Source organism: Momordica charantia (assembly GCF_013281855.1).
Source record: "Momordica charantia cultivar OHB3-1 chromosome 6 unlocalized genomic scaffold, Mcharantia_2.0 BLBB01000006.1, whole genome shotgun sequence".
Classification (NCBI taxonomy): Eukaryota; Viridiplantae; Streptophyta; class Magnoliopsida; order Cucurbitales; family Cucurbitaceae; genus Momordica; species Momordica charantia.
In genome coordinates, this window is record NW_028275164.1 from 246,964 (window position 1) to 262,590 (window position 15,627).

Sequence of the window (15,627 nt, forward strand, 5' to 3'; positions counted from 1 at the left end):
CATATTTTTATTATTCAATTTTACTATATCGCCCAATTTTATTGTAAAGGATTTTCCAACTATAGAACTTGGTTGTTCTTGAAGATAATTAGCTTCAGAATTACATCATGGATGTATGGATGTGTGTTTAGATATTGATGTTTTAAAATTATCCTCTCAAATCTCGTTTCTTCCAAAAATAAAATAATATATTTTCATTCTTCCATTTTCTTCTCTCTCCCTCCTCTCCATTAGGGCTTCTTTCTTTCTTCCTCCCAGCCCACTCGTGCCTCTCACTCTCCATCCTAACCGTCATCTCTTCGTTGGCTGTCTCTTCTCTCTCCACTCTCCATCCTGACCCAACGCGATAGTTAATACCAGTAGCCACCCCCTTTCACCCCGTAATCGGACCCAAGTGACTGATGTGCATGTCTACTTGTTACATGTATAGAAAAAGATTTATTTGATAGGATATATAATTAAGTTATTATGCACCGATTTCACAATGTGAATTTTTAATTATTTACATGAAACAAAAATTATGGATCTACCACTCATTTATTTTATAACATAATCATAAACTATTCTTCAAATATCTTGAACAATAGGTAAGTAATATCTTTCATGAGTCAAGTATTTTAGAGGAAAAAAAATTGAGTAAGTCCATTATTCTTTGGATAAAACTTGACTTCTCATTAGTAAGATCGACCATGTTCTTACTACCATTAAATATTTAACAACTCATTATTCACGCCCAATAAAAATCATTGATCTACCACTCATTCATTTTATAACACAATCATAAATTATCCCTCGAATATCAACAAAGGTGTATTGACTTGAACAAGTAAGTAATATCGTCTTTTGTGATAGGGATTCAAATTTTTTCACCCATATAATGGGTAGGAAATTAAACATTCTTATTTAATGACATATTTGATCATTAAAACAGAGAAGTATAAACAATACATATATATATTATAAATGAATGAGGTGTGAAGTTGAAATAGGTCTTTTTTTTTTATTACAAGTTGAGATAGGTCTTGAGTTAAAAGGTATTTTACGGAAAAAAAATTCAACGAGAGCGAGTAATTAAGTCATTATTGATTTTCTAATAAAACCTACCGCTCATTAGTAAGGAGAACCTTGTGTTACCACTATTAGATATATGATAAGTCGGTTATTTTTTAAAAGAAAATTTTGTTTTTCATCTATCTAACTTAGTTGTCAAATTGGCAAGGAAAACATGGAGCTTACTCCGAGCCAAGTTTTATCCTTATTCTTTTGAGTCAAGTCAAGACTCGAAGGTTGGCAACCTACTCAACATTATATTCACGACAATTGTCAATTGCTATAAAGTAAACTCAATTATCGTAAGGGAAACGTGTGATGTGTATATGGATCACCAATCACCATGACCTTTAATTTGTTCCTTTTCCGTACAATACGAAACGTTTTCAACTTTATTTAGTGGAACATAATTATAAAGATACAAATATTAATCCTAGATTGATAGAAAATTAAAACTAAAAATAATGTGGGTAATCAAATATCACATGAATTATAAAATTAAGATTCAATTTAAAATTGAATTGGGCTTAAGAAGGCGAAGTATGACATGAAATTAAAGAAAGAAAGCAACACACACATTGATGGAATATATGAAGTATGAAGTATGAAGATGAAGTTTCCCCATCTTAATTAATTAAATCTGCATCATGGCGTGTTGGAAGATTTCCATGGCGGAAGCCGGAAGGCCGAGAAGAACGTTTATGCTCTTTCTCTGTTTCCCGTGAGACAAAAAAAGAATTACCTCTTTCTCCGGCAACGCCACCGGCCCCGAAAACAGCGGCTCCCCCCACCCGAAGTCCGTCGTGTGGAACCCCAGCCTCGACCAAGTCGTGATCAGCAGAGTCGCCGCCAGCGAAGGCCTCGCCCTCGTCACTTCAAAGTAATCCACCGCCGACCTCATGTACCCGTCCGTTATCATCTCCACCGCCTTCTGCACCAGCCCCACCCCGTATGACACCGGATTCCCCAGCAGCTCCCCCGCGCTGCAGAGCGCGTTCGTCAAAACGATGGCGTTTCCGAAGTACCCTCTCGGCACTGGCGGCTCGAATCTAGGCCGCCCGTCCACCGCGAAGAGGAGCTTCGTCCTCTGGTGAGGCTGCATCCGCAAGGCCTCCGTCCTGGCCCTCCACACCAACCCGGACAGCGCCTCGAACGTGGTGCACCTCTTCAGAGCCCCGTCCTCCAGCGCTCTCCTCTTCACCTCACTCAGCTTCTCCGGGTCGAAACAGAACGACCTGTACTGCATCTCCTCCTCTTCGTACACCTTGCACGTCTCCGACACGTCATCTATCTCCGCAAATTCATGGTGCGGAAACTCGACCAGGGGAGGCTCTCGAGGCTTGAGAATGGTTCTATCAAGAAACGGAGGCACGGCCAGAGGCAGACCCCTCGCAGTTTGGCCCCAGGAGTTGACGAATTCCATGGCCCCAATCCCATCGAACATGCAGTGGTTCAAGCACAGCCCCACGACGAAGCCGCCGCATTGGAACCGGGTGAGCTGTGCGACGAGAGGAGGCGTGTGGAGTATGTTGGTGGCGCCGGGGATGTCGTAGACCAGCTTCCCGAGAGTGTCCGGGTCGGGCTTGGTTATGTCTCCGATTTGTTGGATGGAGCAGTGCGCTTCGGCCTCCACGAAGACAGCGCCCTCGGCGGTGCAGTCCACTATGAGCTTGCGGTCGGAGCTGATGGCGAGGCGCCCGGCAAGGGGGTAGTAATGGACCAGAACCTTGGAGAGAGCGTGTTTGATTACTTGGGCGGCGTCTTGGTTGCCTCTGGAGTCGGATTTGAAGCAGTAAATGGTGCGGACGATGACTGCGATGTTCTGGTCGAGGTTGGAGAGGAAGTAGAGACCGTTTGGGGTTTGGTCTGCGGGAGTGATCAGGGTGGGCTGCTGCTGCGTAACGTGGAGTAGTTGGGATTGAGAATCCTTTTTACAGGAGTCCGCCATCCGATCCGATCCGATCCGATCAAATATTATATTATCTAAAATAATAAACCCAGAATTGGAATGAATTAATTATGGAAAGGGAAAGGGAAAGGGAAATAACAATCATGAGAATAAGATGGAGGCAGGATCATGGAATGAGAATGGTGGTAGTGTTGAAATTAAGAAGACATGAGTCATGTGATTACCTGAAAATGCAGAAGCAGTATCAATGGGCCAATGGCAGTACGTACGGTGTGGTTTGGGAAGAATAATGGGAGAAGATTGAGAATATATAATATAAAGAGTAAGAGAGAGGGTGGTGGTTGGGGCGTTGTGCCTACTGCCTAATTCGAGTGGGAGTCGTACACAATCTGCTTTTGTTTGGGTTTGTTAGCGAGGGAGTGACTCGGGTCGGGTCGGCTTGTGTTTACACCGGACTAGATCCAGTTGGGTTTGGTTTGGTGACTGGTGAGAGTTGGCGTCCCACCTTGGACGACCTTCTGATCATCTTCTTCCACTTCTCCCCAATTTCATCTATTTTATTTTCTAAAATAATTTTGACAAAACAAGAATACGAAAAGTTAAAATATTAAAAAAGTTCAAATATTTCTTGAAAGATAAATAAAGCACAACGAGTTTACTGTTTTCAGCTAATGTTGGCTATTTATAAATGACAATAATGTTATCTGAAATCTGATCGATTTGGAGCAACACATTTTTTATACCACTAATATTTTAGCATGTACTTTCCAGGTTATATATTTATTTTTTCTATCCTAATAAATATATATATAGGGTCTTAGTAAGTGACACTATTTTTTTAAGTGGTTTGTGGGGTTGTTTTTTATGCGTTAAAGGTAGTTTAGATTCTGTTTAATAATTATTTTGTCTTTTTAACTTTTTTTAAAATTAAACATACAACTACTGTTTTCACCTGCTTATTTATTTGTTTTGTTATCAACATTTTAAATCATTTCAAAATCTAGACCAAATTTTGAGAATTAACAGAAATTGCTTTCAAAAACTTTTTTTTTTTAATAAAATTTTGGCTAAAAATTCAAATATGAAAAAACATGATAAACAAATAGTTACGGAACAAAGCCATAGATTTTTGTTTTCAAGAAGATGAATGGATAGTTTTGAGTTTCTTTTTTCAATAACGAACGTGGTGTAGAAACTAATGACGTTGATTTTATTTTATATTTGATATAAAATAATTACTTTTAAATATAATATATTATTAAAATAAATAATATCATATTTACAATGTGGAAAGACTCATTACTAATGTCCATATCTCATCATTAAGTCTTTATTTCATCCAGCCAACGTAAACGTAAACTTAGTTCAGTAATAACTGATACCTATCTTTATCAAAGAAGTCACGAGTTCAAATTCTCCCATCCCACTAGTTTGTTACACTAAAAGAGAAGTATTTATTTCACCTATTAAAATATTTGTAAAAATACGTGTAACATGAATATATGAGTACATAAGGGTCGTGTTGAAAGCAGAGTAAACAATATCATACTATTTTTTAGATATTTCGAGATAGTAATACTTAAAACTGTCTACATATAGTAAAAGGTGAAAAAATAGCTAAATAGCATATACCTCCAACAGGTTGTGAGTTCGAATCCCTTCCCCAACATATTGTACTAAAAAAAGGTGAAAAAATGGGGTCATGTTTGTTGGGTGTTGTTGAAACATAGCATTGCATCCTGCCCGTGAGGGCTTGTCCTTTGATCTGTATAGGTGAGACAAGATCGAGTAACTCACAATTTTTAGATTGGAGTCATAGGTCACTGTGCACGATCTATAGAAAATTTGAAATTCTTATATTAAGTTTTTTTCTTTTATATGCGGGTGAGTCTCTCAAAACTTAAAATTGAAGGGATTAGTGATAGTTATTTTTAATTTTTTGAGTTATGACCAAGATGGTGATAGCATATTCGAATCAACTGGATGACGGAACCAACCAAGACCTCTAATTATGATATTAAATGTGCTAATCAATTTGACAACTTCACAATCACAATTTTTTTCAGTACAACATGTAGAGGTTGGAGATTGAACTCACAACCTCTTAGTTAGAGATATATGTCAATTGACACTAAACTATGTTCGCTTTAGCTCACAATCACAATTACGTTAAGTTAATTAGACAACTAAAAAAAGTGAGTCACAACCATCACGAGTCAGGCGATAAAGCAACAGTCACCAAATTTTATAAATAATTATTTACTATTTTTCAGAACGGACTTGGCTCTTATAAACTATTATTATTAGAAAACTTATCCTACAAATTAGAGTTTAGAGCCACTTCACCCATATTTTATAAACTAAAAAATATGTTAACGTTGATGATGGGATTCATTCAACGTTTCTAGTCAACAAGATTAGATGAAGTTGGTATAACGAGTAACACCTATGCTAAAGTAAAAAAGAAAAAAATAATAAAAAAGAGTACCACCTATGCTTATGCATAACGTCAAGGAACATATGTATTAACATCTATTTAATGATGATCATCAAGTGCAACCTTGGCTTTCTACTAATGGATGCTTACTTAAGCATAAATAGGAATTCGCTATAATCAGATTTGCAATCTAATAATTTAAACTTGTAAGATTGATATGCTGTAATCCAGTGACTACTTGTCTAGGGAGAGCTAAAATACAATTAGTTCGAGGGGGAAGGGGAAAAAATGGGACTAAGCCAACAAGAAGTTACCATACAAAAATGTTAAATCTATATGGTACATTATACAGACCATGCCAAACATATATCTAGACACATCTACTGAAACAATCATACAAACTGCTGTTGGAGATCATGGAGAGGGTGATCATTCAGAAAGCATCCTGTGATTTTCTGCCAGGGATATGAAAAATTAAGCGCCCATTAAACAAGCTTAAGCTAAGCATCCTCATCCTTATCCGTATCATCACTAGCCCCACCACCCTCATCAGCTTCCTCTTCTTCATCACTCATGTTATTGATCACATCTGTGATAATATCCTTCACCTCTGCTTTTCTGTGCATTAAATCCACACCAAAGTGGGTACCTAAGACAAAGCAGTTGTAAAGTCAGCAAGAGCAACAGGCAATTTCTTTCATGAATATGAATATGCAACAAGTTGTGTGCGCATATGAACGTAACATGGCAAAACATACCAAGTTGCCTGAGAATGTCGGACAAAGTTGCCTGCACGTGACGGATATAGGAAGGTAAGAATAAATAATAGCGTAACTTCTAACCATCCATAACCACTCCCATCCAACCAGTTATGTACTTACAGTATTGAAATCAACTTGCTTCAGAATATTAACTACAACTTCATGCATCTCCTCTCTGCTGGGTTCTTTTTTAGCTTTCTTGCTATTTTTCCCCTTGCCTAGTATCATAGAAAGAAAGCCATTAACCAACTTCCATTTCTTTCCAGAAAAACAAAATCTTGCTACAATCAAAAAGAGCCCAGGGAATTGTGAAAAACAAAAGTCGTCAATATTACAATCCTGATAAAACAAAGACTTTCTTTTCTTAGCTGTCTTTATCTCTATCCAACATAGCCTAGTACTATACCAACTCCCATGTAACTGGAAATAAAAAATTATATCCTAGAGGCCAAAGGAATTGTGACCCTCTGTGCTGTACAATTTTTGTATGAGCAAATAAATCCTTAGATCTTGCAATTAAAGCATTATACTCAATAGGGTTCGTGCCTTTTTGCAAGAGAATAATAAATTCCAAATTTCAAAATCATATAAAAATTCTATAACCCAGATCCCCAACCACGAACTTTAAGTAAGAAATGATTAGTATACAGGCTTTTATGTTGTTCAGAACTAGAAATGATGATGTCACCCCCCACCCCCCAAAAAAAACTTCATTCAAAACTATAGATTTTGAACTGAATGGCAACAAATAAAAGAGAAGTGATTAGTAGATAGGGATTTTACCTTGTTCTTCAGCCAAAACCTTTGCAGGGACTATGCTAGTTTGTTTCTTGCCCGAAGATTTTTCCTTTACTGGCTTCTTCTCCTCAACCTTTTGCTTTTTTGACGTGCCCTTTGACTTTGATGGTGAGCCAGTAGACTTGACAGCATCACCTTTGTTTGAAATTGAATCAGACGATTTCTTTGTTGATTTTGCAGCACCTTTAGAAGATTTTACAGTAGCTTTCTTTGTAGATGAAGCTTTTTCTGCAGATTTAGACCCAGAATCATCTTTTCCAGCCTTCTTAGATGACCTCTTGGGACTAGACAATTTCTCTGGCGTCTTATCATCTTCATCTGATATATCTTTTTCATCAATGTCTTCTTTCCATGCTGTCACATCATCATCATCATCATTATCATGAGAACCATCCTTCTCGTTTGAAGTTTCAACTTTATCATCCTCTTCTTCCTCAACTTCAGATGTGTGTTTTCTCTTCTTTGTAGGCTGAGATTTTTGTTTCTGGAGGAAAAAATAAGAAACAGTTTGTCAATTAAATTCCAGCAACACAAAGGTCAGAAACCAACTAGCAGGCATGCACAATAGCATTTTCAATGAGAGAGAGCCTTAGACCACCGCATCTTAAGAAACGCAGACATCTTTATTTAGTCATGGTACTGCAAAGTGCAAACCACCCCATTTAGAATTTAAAAATAGAAGCCAATCCCTTCGTTGACTAATGTGTGCAGCTGATATCAGATTCTGTGTTTTATGAAACCTGAGTTTTACCTTCATTCCATTTTATGATTTACATGCAATCCCCACTGAAATATTTTACATTTTTCTATTCACAAACAGGTTATCTTGGACCCATTAACTAACTGCAATTCTCATTTGCATGTTAGAAAGCAGATTTTAATAAAGAAAACAACGTCAACAAAGTCATGCATTTGAATCAGAACACAGTTCAGGATAAAGTGAACTACTAATCAACTTGTGGATATTTGTAATCTATCTCAATGCCATAAAAGTGTCTCCAAACAAAACCACTAAATACAAAAGAATACCTTGGCAGACACTTCTGCAGATTCTCCAGAACCAACTATCTTGCCTGAACTCACCCTCCTCCGCTTTTTGCCTTTCTGAAATGCAGATAGAAAACAAGTTCTGAAATGTCTAAAAATTAATGATACTCAATACAACAATGATTAAATAAAACCTGCTCCTTGTCAGCCAGCAAAACATCAGTTGTAGCATGTGGTGACTCCAAAAATTCTAATAACTTTGCTGAGACTTCCTCCTGAAGACATAGGACTATAGAAGTCAGTTTGAGACAGAACAAATAAATCCAACACATGCTACAGATATTGGCTCATAAGTTCTTACCTTCTTTACACTAGTTTTGTTTATTGGGATATTTAACACGTCACAAAAATCCACCAATTTTTCTTTAACACACTTCTCGAGCTTATCCTTTACCTTTGACCTTTGTTTTTCTTGCTGAGAACACATGAACCAATAGGTAAATACATATACAGCTGCAAAATTAGAAATCAATACTACATTTTCAATTTATTTGAGGTCATATTACAACTCCGTTCAATACATATTATGTAATTATTTGAGGCTGTTTCTAATAATAAAGACAGTAAAAGTTAGATAATGAAATACCTCACTCTCAACCCAAACATAACCCGAAAACTGGCTAATATTCCTCTTCAAGGTTTGAGCCTACATAAAAGAGGCATTCCAATGTACATAAAAAGATTACTACAAGATATCCAAGAAATAAAGATAGTACAAATAATTATTGTCAGTTGAAAAATGAAATATTGACAACTAAAAAATAGCCACACAAAAAAAAAAAAAAAAAAAAAAAAAATCTTCTGGTCACCTTAGCTTTTTTTCCAAATAGAATTGTGTGGAGGACATGCAGATTGTCATCAGCTTTTCTCTTCGACAGTTTGAAAGCCACTACAAAGGTTTTCATTGTTAGCTAAATTGAATAGGTATTTAAAAAATCAAAGCAGGTCTACAAGAGTAATTCAAGACAGCATTAGTTTTGAAGTCCTGCACATCAATATGCAATTCACTCTAAGCAAGACAGATTATTACAAAATCAGACTCAGGCACAGTAAGACTGGTAAATCACAAATACAAATAATAGATGAACCAGTGCGCCATTTTAAGCATACAAAATACAAAACGCTTGGAACTGAACAAAAGCCTAGAAACACTGCAGACAACACATTTCATTTTAATATGACATCTTAAATTCATCCTCAAAATTAAACTAACAATTCAACTCAACTGGCATTGAGATAGCACTATAGCAGATGTCCATCTACATATATTAGATCATAAAAATTGGCTTTTGGCTGTGGGGTATATGAGAAACTCATGCCAGTGGTAACAATTTTCTCTTTTGATCGCTATAGTATCAAGGTACTCGATTAGTTTACCTTTACACAACTTGACCAATATAGCTGTCACAAAACCACTATCTAACTACACTACTATATCTAATGCATGGAAACTCCTATGATACTAGCAAGCTTCGTGGCTACCAAGACTTAACCAGTGGTCTTTCAAAAAATTGAATATTACTATTTGTCCAACCTGTGGTGGCTAATCGTTACAATTTCAAATTTCTAAGTACTTTCACCTCTGCAAACAACTTTTACATTAACAAGCCTACTCATGAAATATCCTATAATCTATTATTTAGATGTGCTGCTTTAGCAGTATCACAACTGAAAATCAAACTTTGGGCAATATGAGATAAGAGCTGAGGTAAACAGCAGAATTCAGTTCAACAGGCAGAATAATTTAATGATTAAATGAATAAGAAAAACACGAACCAGAATTAAAAATAGAGTAAGAGAATGTTAAATATAATAGCATATGTCCACCTGCACTGGACTGTGGAGCAGATTAACAGACAGCATGAAAAAGGTAAAATGAAAAATTTGGCAAAAGCATTGGCCACAACAAGGACTAGATGAAGAAGCGACAATTGACATATTCATGATTATGAGAGCGGCAAGCAACATGAATAGCCCACGTCAAATACTAAAGAAAGAAGAGCATTTATCCAGATTCGAAAGGAAAACATTACATGAAAATCTAAACATACCATTTGGAATATCCTTGAGCTTAGTACCGGGGCCCTGAGACACAAGAAGCACAGTTTCAAGAAAAAAGTTACTCTGGACATCAAGAAAACATACAAAGAACCACCAACCTACCTTCTCAATTGATATACCTTTGCTTGCAGAAGACCTCACCAACCTGCCTGGCGATGTCACGGAAAACCGCTCGACAGTCTTTCTCTCCCTAGTTGGCCGCTCAATGGATGGCGTGAGCGGCTCCTTCAAACTATAATCTTTTTTGCCTTTCTTCTCTGCAGAATCTTTCCTTGATTTCACAGACGCCCTTCTATCCTTCTTTGCATCTCCCTTCGGTCCCTTCTTCGCTTCCTCGCTTCCTTCGGGTTCACCTGCGCTTTCACCTTCGCCTTCACTTTCAGCATCGTTATCTCCTTCGTCTTCCTCATCTACGCTGGCTTCGTTGGATTCGTCCTTTGCAACTGTGCCCTGCTCCTCAGCCACTTCTTGAATTTCTGGCCCGCCTTTCTGCTCCGCCTCCTCCTTACTCTTCTCGGCTTTAGCATCACCATTTCCCTCTTCGGGATCGCCTTCTGCACTACCAACTTTTTTCTCGGCTACTTCCTGGTTTCCTAAGTCGGTCTCTTCTTTTCCCGGTTCCTGGCCTTCGGAAGTATCTTCTTCTGTACCATCTTGCTTTTCTTCGAGCTCCTTATTCTCCTCGACAGGAGCTTCGTCCTCTGCTTTCTTGTCTTCTAGGTTTTCAGACGCCATAGAAATCGCAAACAAGACAAAAGCTCGCAATTATTGGAACAGGAGTAGAAAACACAAACTGTGGAAGGTGGAATACAGGGAATTGGAGAGAAACCCTAGAAAGAGTATGGGGAAAGAATGGAATTAGTAGCAGAGTTGGGAGTTTTGGAGTGAAAGTGCGTAGAAGCAGAGATGGGATCGGGAATTTGGTTTCTTTAGGAGTGGCAAATGAAATCCAAGTAGGGCGCGGTGAGGGTGAGAAGAAGGCGGGGTTTCAAAATTTTGATGCCAAAAACAAAAATGTTAGCGGGCTCGCGCTCTGCTTTTGGGTTTTTATCCCTCTGCTTCTTTCCCGGCAATCACACCCCCACCCTCCGCACCAATTTACTTTCTTTTCTTTTCTTTTTTTATTTTTATCAAAAAACAAACAGGCGTATTTCTCTTTCCCGAGATGAGCACAATCCGATATATCTGCGTTAGCCACGTGTATACTTCACGTTTCCCCATAAATTATTACATTTTTAATTGACGCTAGTAAGTCGGAGCCACATCTTATGGCTCTAATTATGTAATTAGCTATCTTTTTTTTTATATATTTTAAAATGACTTATTCGCTTTAATACCTTCGGTTATTTTCAAAAAATGCTATAATTAAAATATTGTAAGTTTTAAATTTTTAATTAACTATTCATAAATAATATGCTATAAAAATAGCAAGCATAAAATACTCTGATTTGATTTTTGAAGGTAAAGATAACTTAGTGAAAATAACTACCAACACTTCAATGTTTAAATTATAATATAAATTTATGAGGATACAGGAAATTAATGACTTGGAGGAATGGTGTACCTTAAATGATTATGGTCTTTTTTATTTTTAGACATGTGGAGTGACAAATACTAAGATGATGTTTCTTTCACTCTGTTAAGCATTACATGACTTGTGTGTGTCTTATTAATATAATCGACAAACAGGTATAAAAACTCTCACTAGTAAAGCTCTTCGCATCATAAACTTGATATAGTGAGTCTCATTCGAACACGTAGAAAGGCTCCATAATTTGATAACTTGCAAAGTAAACACTTCGAACATGCTCTCAAAATCAATAATTATTGGTTTTCAGCCGTGGAGTATAAGGATGTATTATATTTCTTAATGTTGTTTAGTATCGTATAATTTATTAAAATAAAATAAATTGGGGAATTGGACGTCTCGAAGAGGAAAAAAACCGCCAATTCAAAGGCACTGTAAATCCCACAGGCTAGAAGAAAAATGAAAATAAAAACATTCCGAAGATAAACAAGCACAATCTAGTTTTTTTAAATAAACTTTCAATATTGATACAGTCCCATCGAGTGACATTTCCATTTTCGGCTATTAGTTTCATGTTTTTCTTTATAACAAAAACCAATCAGGTTTAATAATTACCTTCAGTGTTTTATTTTCTAAAAAACAAAAAATCAAATATATTTGATAACTTCCTTATGTTTTGTGTTTTTCTATAAAACGGAAACCATGACAAATTATTTGTTTTGTCGCAATCGATGAAAATTAAATTCAAAATCACGTGGAAGAGAGCCCAACGAGTAAAGGAAGTCAGACGATTGTGGGCTCAACTAGAGTCCATTAACAAAGCCCGCAATAAGTGCTACCAGCCAGAGCCAGGTCAGTACATAATTGGACGGTGATATAATTACGTCAACGGCAGGTAACGTACAACGTTTGTTTGAAATTCTCTCTTATGTCGCAGTAATACTAATAACTACGTCGGACTCGATTAAGCTCACCGCGCGGTTCGCGATGGACACCTCACAGCGGGAACCCAGTTATAGACGAGTTCCAGATGAACCAGAGCTCGACCTCTACACCATTCCAAGTCACTCTAGTAAGTGTCTCTCCCCCTTCCTTTTCATTCTTTCCATTTTCCGTCCAATACCCTAACCCTAGAAACCGCCCAAATCCTCTCCCGTCGAGGCTCGTTTTGGGAATCGAAGAAAGAAAGAACGGGAATTTGTATGATTTGTGTCGGGTTGTACAGACAGGAAAGTCGTTTAAAATAATATTGAATGTTCATTTGATTGTTCTTCCTCAGGTTGGTTTTCGTGGGATGAAATTCACGAAACGGAGAAATCGGCTTTGAAGGATTTTTTTGATGGAAGCTCAATATCAAGGACACCGCGAATATATAAAGAATATAGGGATTTTATTATCAATAAGTACAGAGAAGAGCCTTCGAGCAGGCTTACGTTCACCGAGGTTCGAAAGTCTTTGGTGGGGGATGTTAATTTGCTTCATAAGGTGTTTGTTTTCTTGGAGACGTGGGGGTTAATCAACTTTGGCGCAACTTCGGATGGCGATAATTTGGCGGAGGTGGAAGATGGAGAGAGTTCTACAATTAAGATTGAAGAGGGGGTCCCAAATGGGATTCGTGTGGGAGCAATGCCGAATTCGGTCAAACCAATTTCAGCACCACCTGTTATGGAAGACAGTGCGCTTGTTAATGGGATTGGGTTTAGATTGCCGCCTTTGGCTTCTTATTCAGATGTCTTCAGTGACTTGTTGAAACAGAAGAATTTTGTGTGTGGGAATTGTGGCCAGCATTGTGATTCTAGATATCATCAATGCGCCAAGGTACTTTCATGTTATCATGTGAATGAATAATTCACAACATATCTATTTACAAATCTCATTTCAATCATTCCACAACTTGATTTTGATGAGTATCTAACTCTAGTCTTCATGTACGCAGGATGGCTATTTAATTTGTGTAAATTGCTTCAATAATGGAAATTATGGGGAGCAGAGGCATTTGGAAGATTTTGAGTTGAAGTCCAACGAGCCCATTGAAGACAATGGTAATACTGGAGCCGTGTGGACTGAGGCAGAAACTCTGCTTCTTTTGGAATCCGTTTTGAAGCATGGAGATGACTGGGAGCTTGTTGCTCAAAATATCCAAACCAAGACTAAACTAGATTGTATACTGAAGCTCCTTGAGTTGCCTTATGGGAACTTCATGTTATGTGTTGAAGCACAAAGGAATGATGTTAATGGCCCCAGTAACAATGTCAGTAGTGAAAAAGAAAGTAGACTCTCTCCACCCAATAATCAGGAGACTGTCGGAAGTGAAGATCAATGTACCAAGGACATGAATGAGGACGATGATGATAAGAACCAAAACCAAGGTCCTTCCAAGAGACAGTGTATAGCTGCGGTTCCAGATACGAGTAGTTCTCTAATGACACAGGTAGGATTTATGTAGCATGTGTTATTAGCTATCCTTTCGAACAAATACATTTTAAAGAACTCCATTCTTTGTATATAAACAATTTTCATTTGCTATTAGGTAGCTTTGATGTCAAGCATGGTTGGACCACATATTATGGCAGCAGCTGCTACTGCTTCTGTTACTGCACTTCGTGATGAAAACTTATATCCAAAAGAAACCTTTGATGGTGAAGAGTTTTTTGCACCTAATGGATTTTGTCCTGCAGCTTCCGCCACATCAAATCATGAGGCTGAGAGGTTAGAATTATTTGTTTCTACTTCTCATGCTCTGCCAATTAAATTTTTGACGTTGGAGACGAATTTATTTTTAACTTTCTTCCTTAGAATTCTCAATAATGAAGATCCACTGGCAAAGGAAAGGCCCGCTCAGTCAGGTACTTGGTACAAACTCGAACATACGGTGGATTATGCATATTTTTGTATGTTGTCGGACCATGATTTCATATAGTAGAAAAACTACTTGTCTGCAGTAATGAAATTCTGCTGCCAACTGTCTCGCTTCTTGGTCTATCCCCTGCCGAACAAATAGGATTGTTTGCTTTGTTGATGTGGATTAATTAGGTGTCAATATTAGCTTCATTTTTAACTATTATGGTTTAGTCCAGTGGGACCAATATAAATAATAAATGGCTTAGAGGAAATGAGCTCAAACCATGGTGTGTCCACTTACCTAGGATTTAATATCCTACAAAAGTTACATTGACAAACAAATGTAGTTTGGGTTAAGCGGTCGTCTCAATGCAAGTTGGCCCTGACACGCACTAGCTTCACTTTTTGTTTTATGGTTATAAGCATTTTGGGTCGTAATTTTTCTCGCCTTTTAACCTTTGCTATCTGTTCTTTCCTTTTAGGTGATACAATGTCCGTGGACAAAGATGACATACCTTTAATCTTACGAATTAGAGCTGCAATTGCAACAGCACTTGGCGCCGCTGCTGCACATGCAAAATTACTTGCTGATCAAGAAGAGAGAGAAATTGAATATTTATTGGCGATCATGATGGAAACACAGGTTAACCATTCTCTGAACTACATACTCCTATTAGTCTGTGGATCAAAACTTTAAAGTTCCAGTTGAGCATCGTCATTGGTCGCCAAGTGATTACTGTTTATTTGTTGTTTAATTAATTGTCAATAGATGAAAAAGTTACAACGCAAAATTAAGCATTTTGAAGATCTCGAGCTGATTATGGAAGCAGAATACCCTGTGATCGAGGAGCTCGAAGATAAACTGTTGACGGAGCGGGTTAGTGTCTTGCAATCCGCATTTAATCTTGGTATATCTCGGTGGAAGGATCATCCTTCTGTGAGATCTTGACAAGAATTCATGTATTTATACATAGTCTGTTTCAAATGGTGTTACTCAACGCAATCAGCAATGTAGAAAGGGAAAATATTAAGGGTTGTATCTTAACTCATGCGAAACTTCCTTCCATGCCTGATATCTGGTGATGTGATAGAATTCGGCTTGCTAACTAAGATATGGATATTTACAAGGTCACGTTGATAACCACAGTTTTATATCAATTGCCTAACAGTTCTTTTTAGATGAACTATTCACTTT

The 15,627-nt window shown here is 37.5% G+C and overlaps 3 protein-coding genes across 3 annotated transcripts; 1 reads left to right on the plus strand and 2 right to left on the minus strand.

Annotated features, from left to right (window-relative positions):
* Nucleotides 1-1,506: 1,506 nt before the first annotated feature.
* On the minus strand, nt 1,507-3,334 carry LOC148210527 (omega-hydroxypalmitate O-feruloyl transferase-like). The gene is made up of 2 exons (XM_088124818.1): nt 3,184-3,334; nt 1,507-3,033 (listed from the first exon to the last, which is right to left on the minus strand). Exon 2 carries the CDS (start codon nt 2,996-2,998, stop codon nt 1,685-1,687), a length of 1,314 nt encoding a protein of 437 aa, XP_087980944.1. The 5' UTR covers nt 2,999-3,033; nt 3,184-3,334; the 3' UTR covers nt 1,507-1,684.
* Nucleotides 3,335-5,578: 2,244 nt separating this feature from the next.
* Nucleotides 5,579-11,159, minus strand: LOC111007121 (DEK domain-containing chromatin associated protein). The gene is made up of 11 exons (XM_088125791.1): nt 10,166-11,159; nt 10,054-10,087; nt 8,812-8,891; nt 8,589-8,648; nt 8,304-8,417; nt 8,137-8,217; nt 7,985-8,059; nt 6,941-7,439; nt 6,278-6,375; nt 6,155-6,185; nt 5,579-6,045 (listed from the first exon to the last, which is right to left on the minus strand). Exons 1-11 carry the CDS (start codon nt 10,796-10,798, stop codon nt 5,897-5,899), a joined length of 1,854 nt encoding a protein of 617 aa, XP_087981917.1. The 5' UTR covers nt 10,799-11,159; the 3' UTR covers nt 5,579-5,896.
* Nucleotides 11,160-12,505: 1,346 nt separating this feature from the next.
* Nucleotides 12,506-15,498, plus strand: SWI3A (SWITCH/sucrose nonfermenting 3A). The gene is made up of 7 exons (XM_022279759.2): nt 12,506-12,663; nt 12,871-13,409; nt 13,528-14,022; nt 14,122-14,300; nt 14,388-14,437; nt 14,915-15,075; nt 15,202-15,498. Exons 1-7 carry the CDS (start codon nt 12,579-12,581, stop codon nt 15,379-15,381), a joined length of 1,689 nt encoding a protein of 562 aa, XP_022135451.1. The 5' UTR covers nt 12,506-12,578; the 3' UTR covers nt 15,382-15,498.
* Nucleotides 15,499-15,627: the final 129 nt, after the last annotated feature.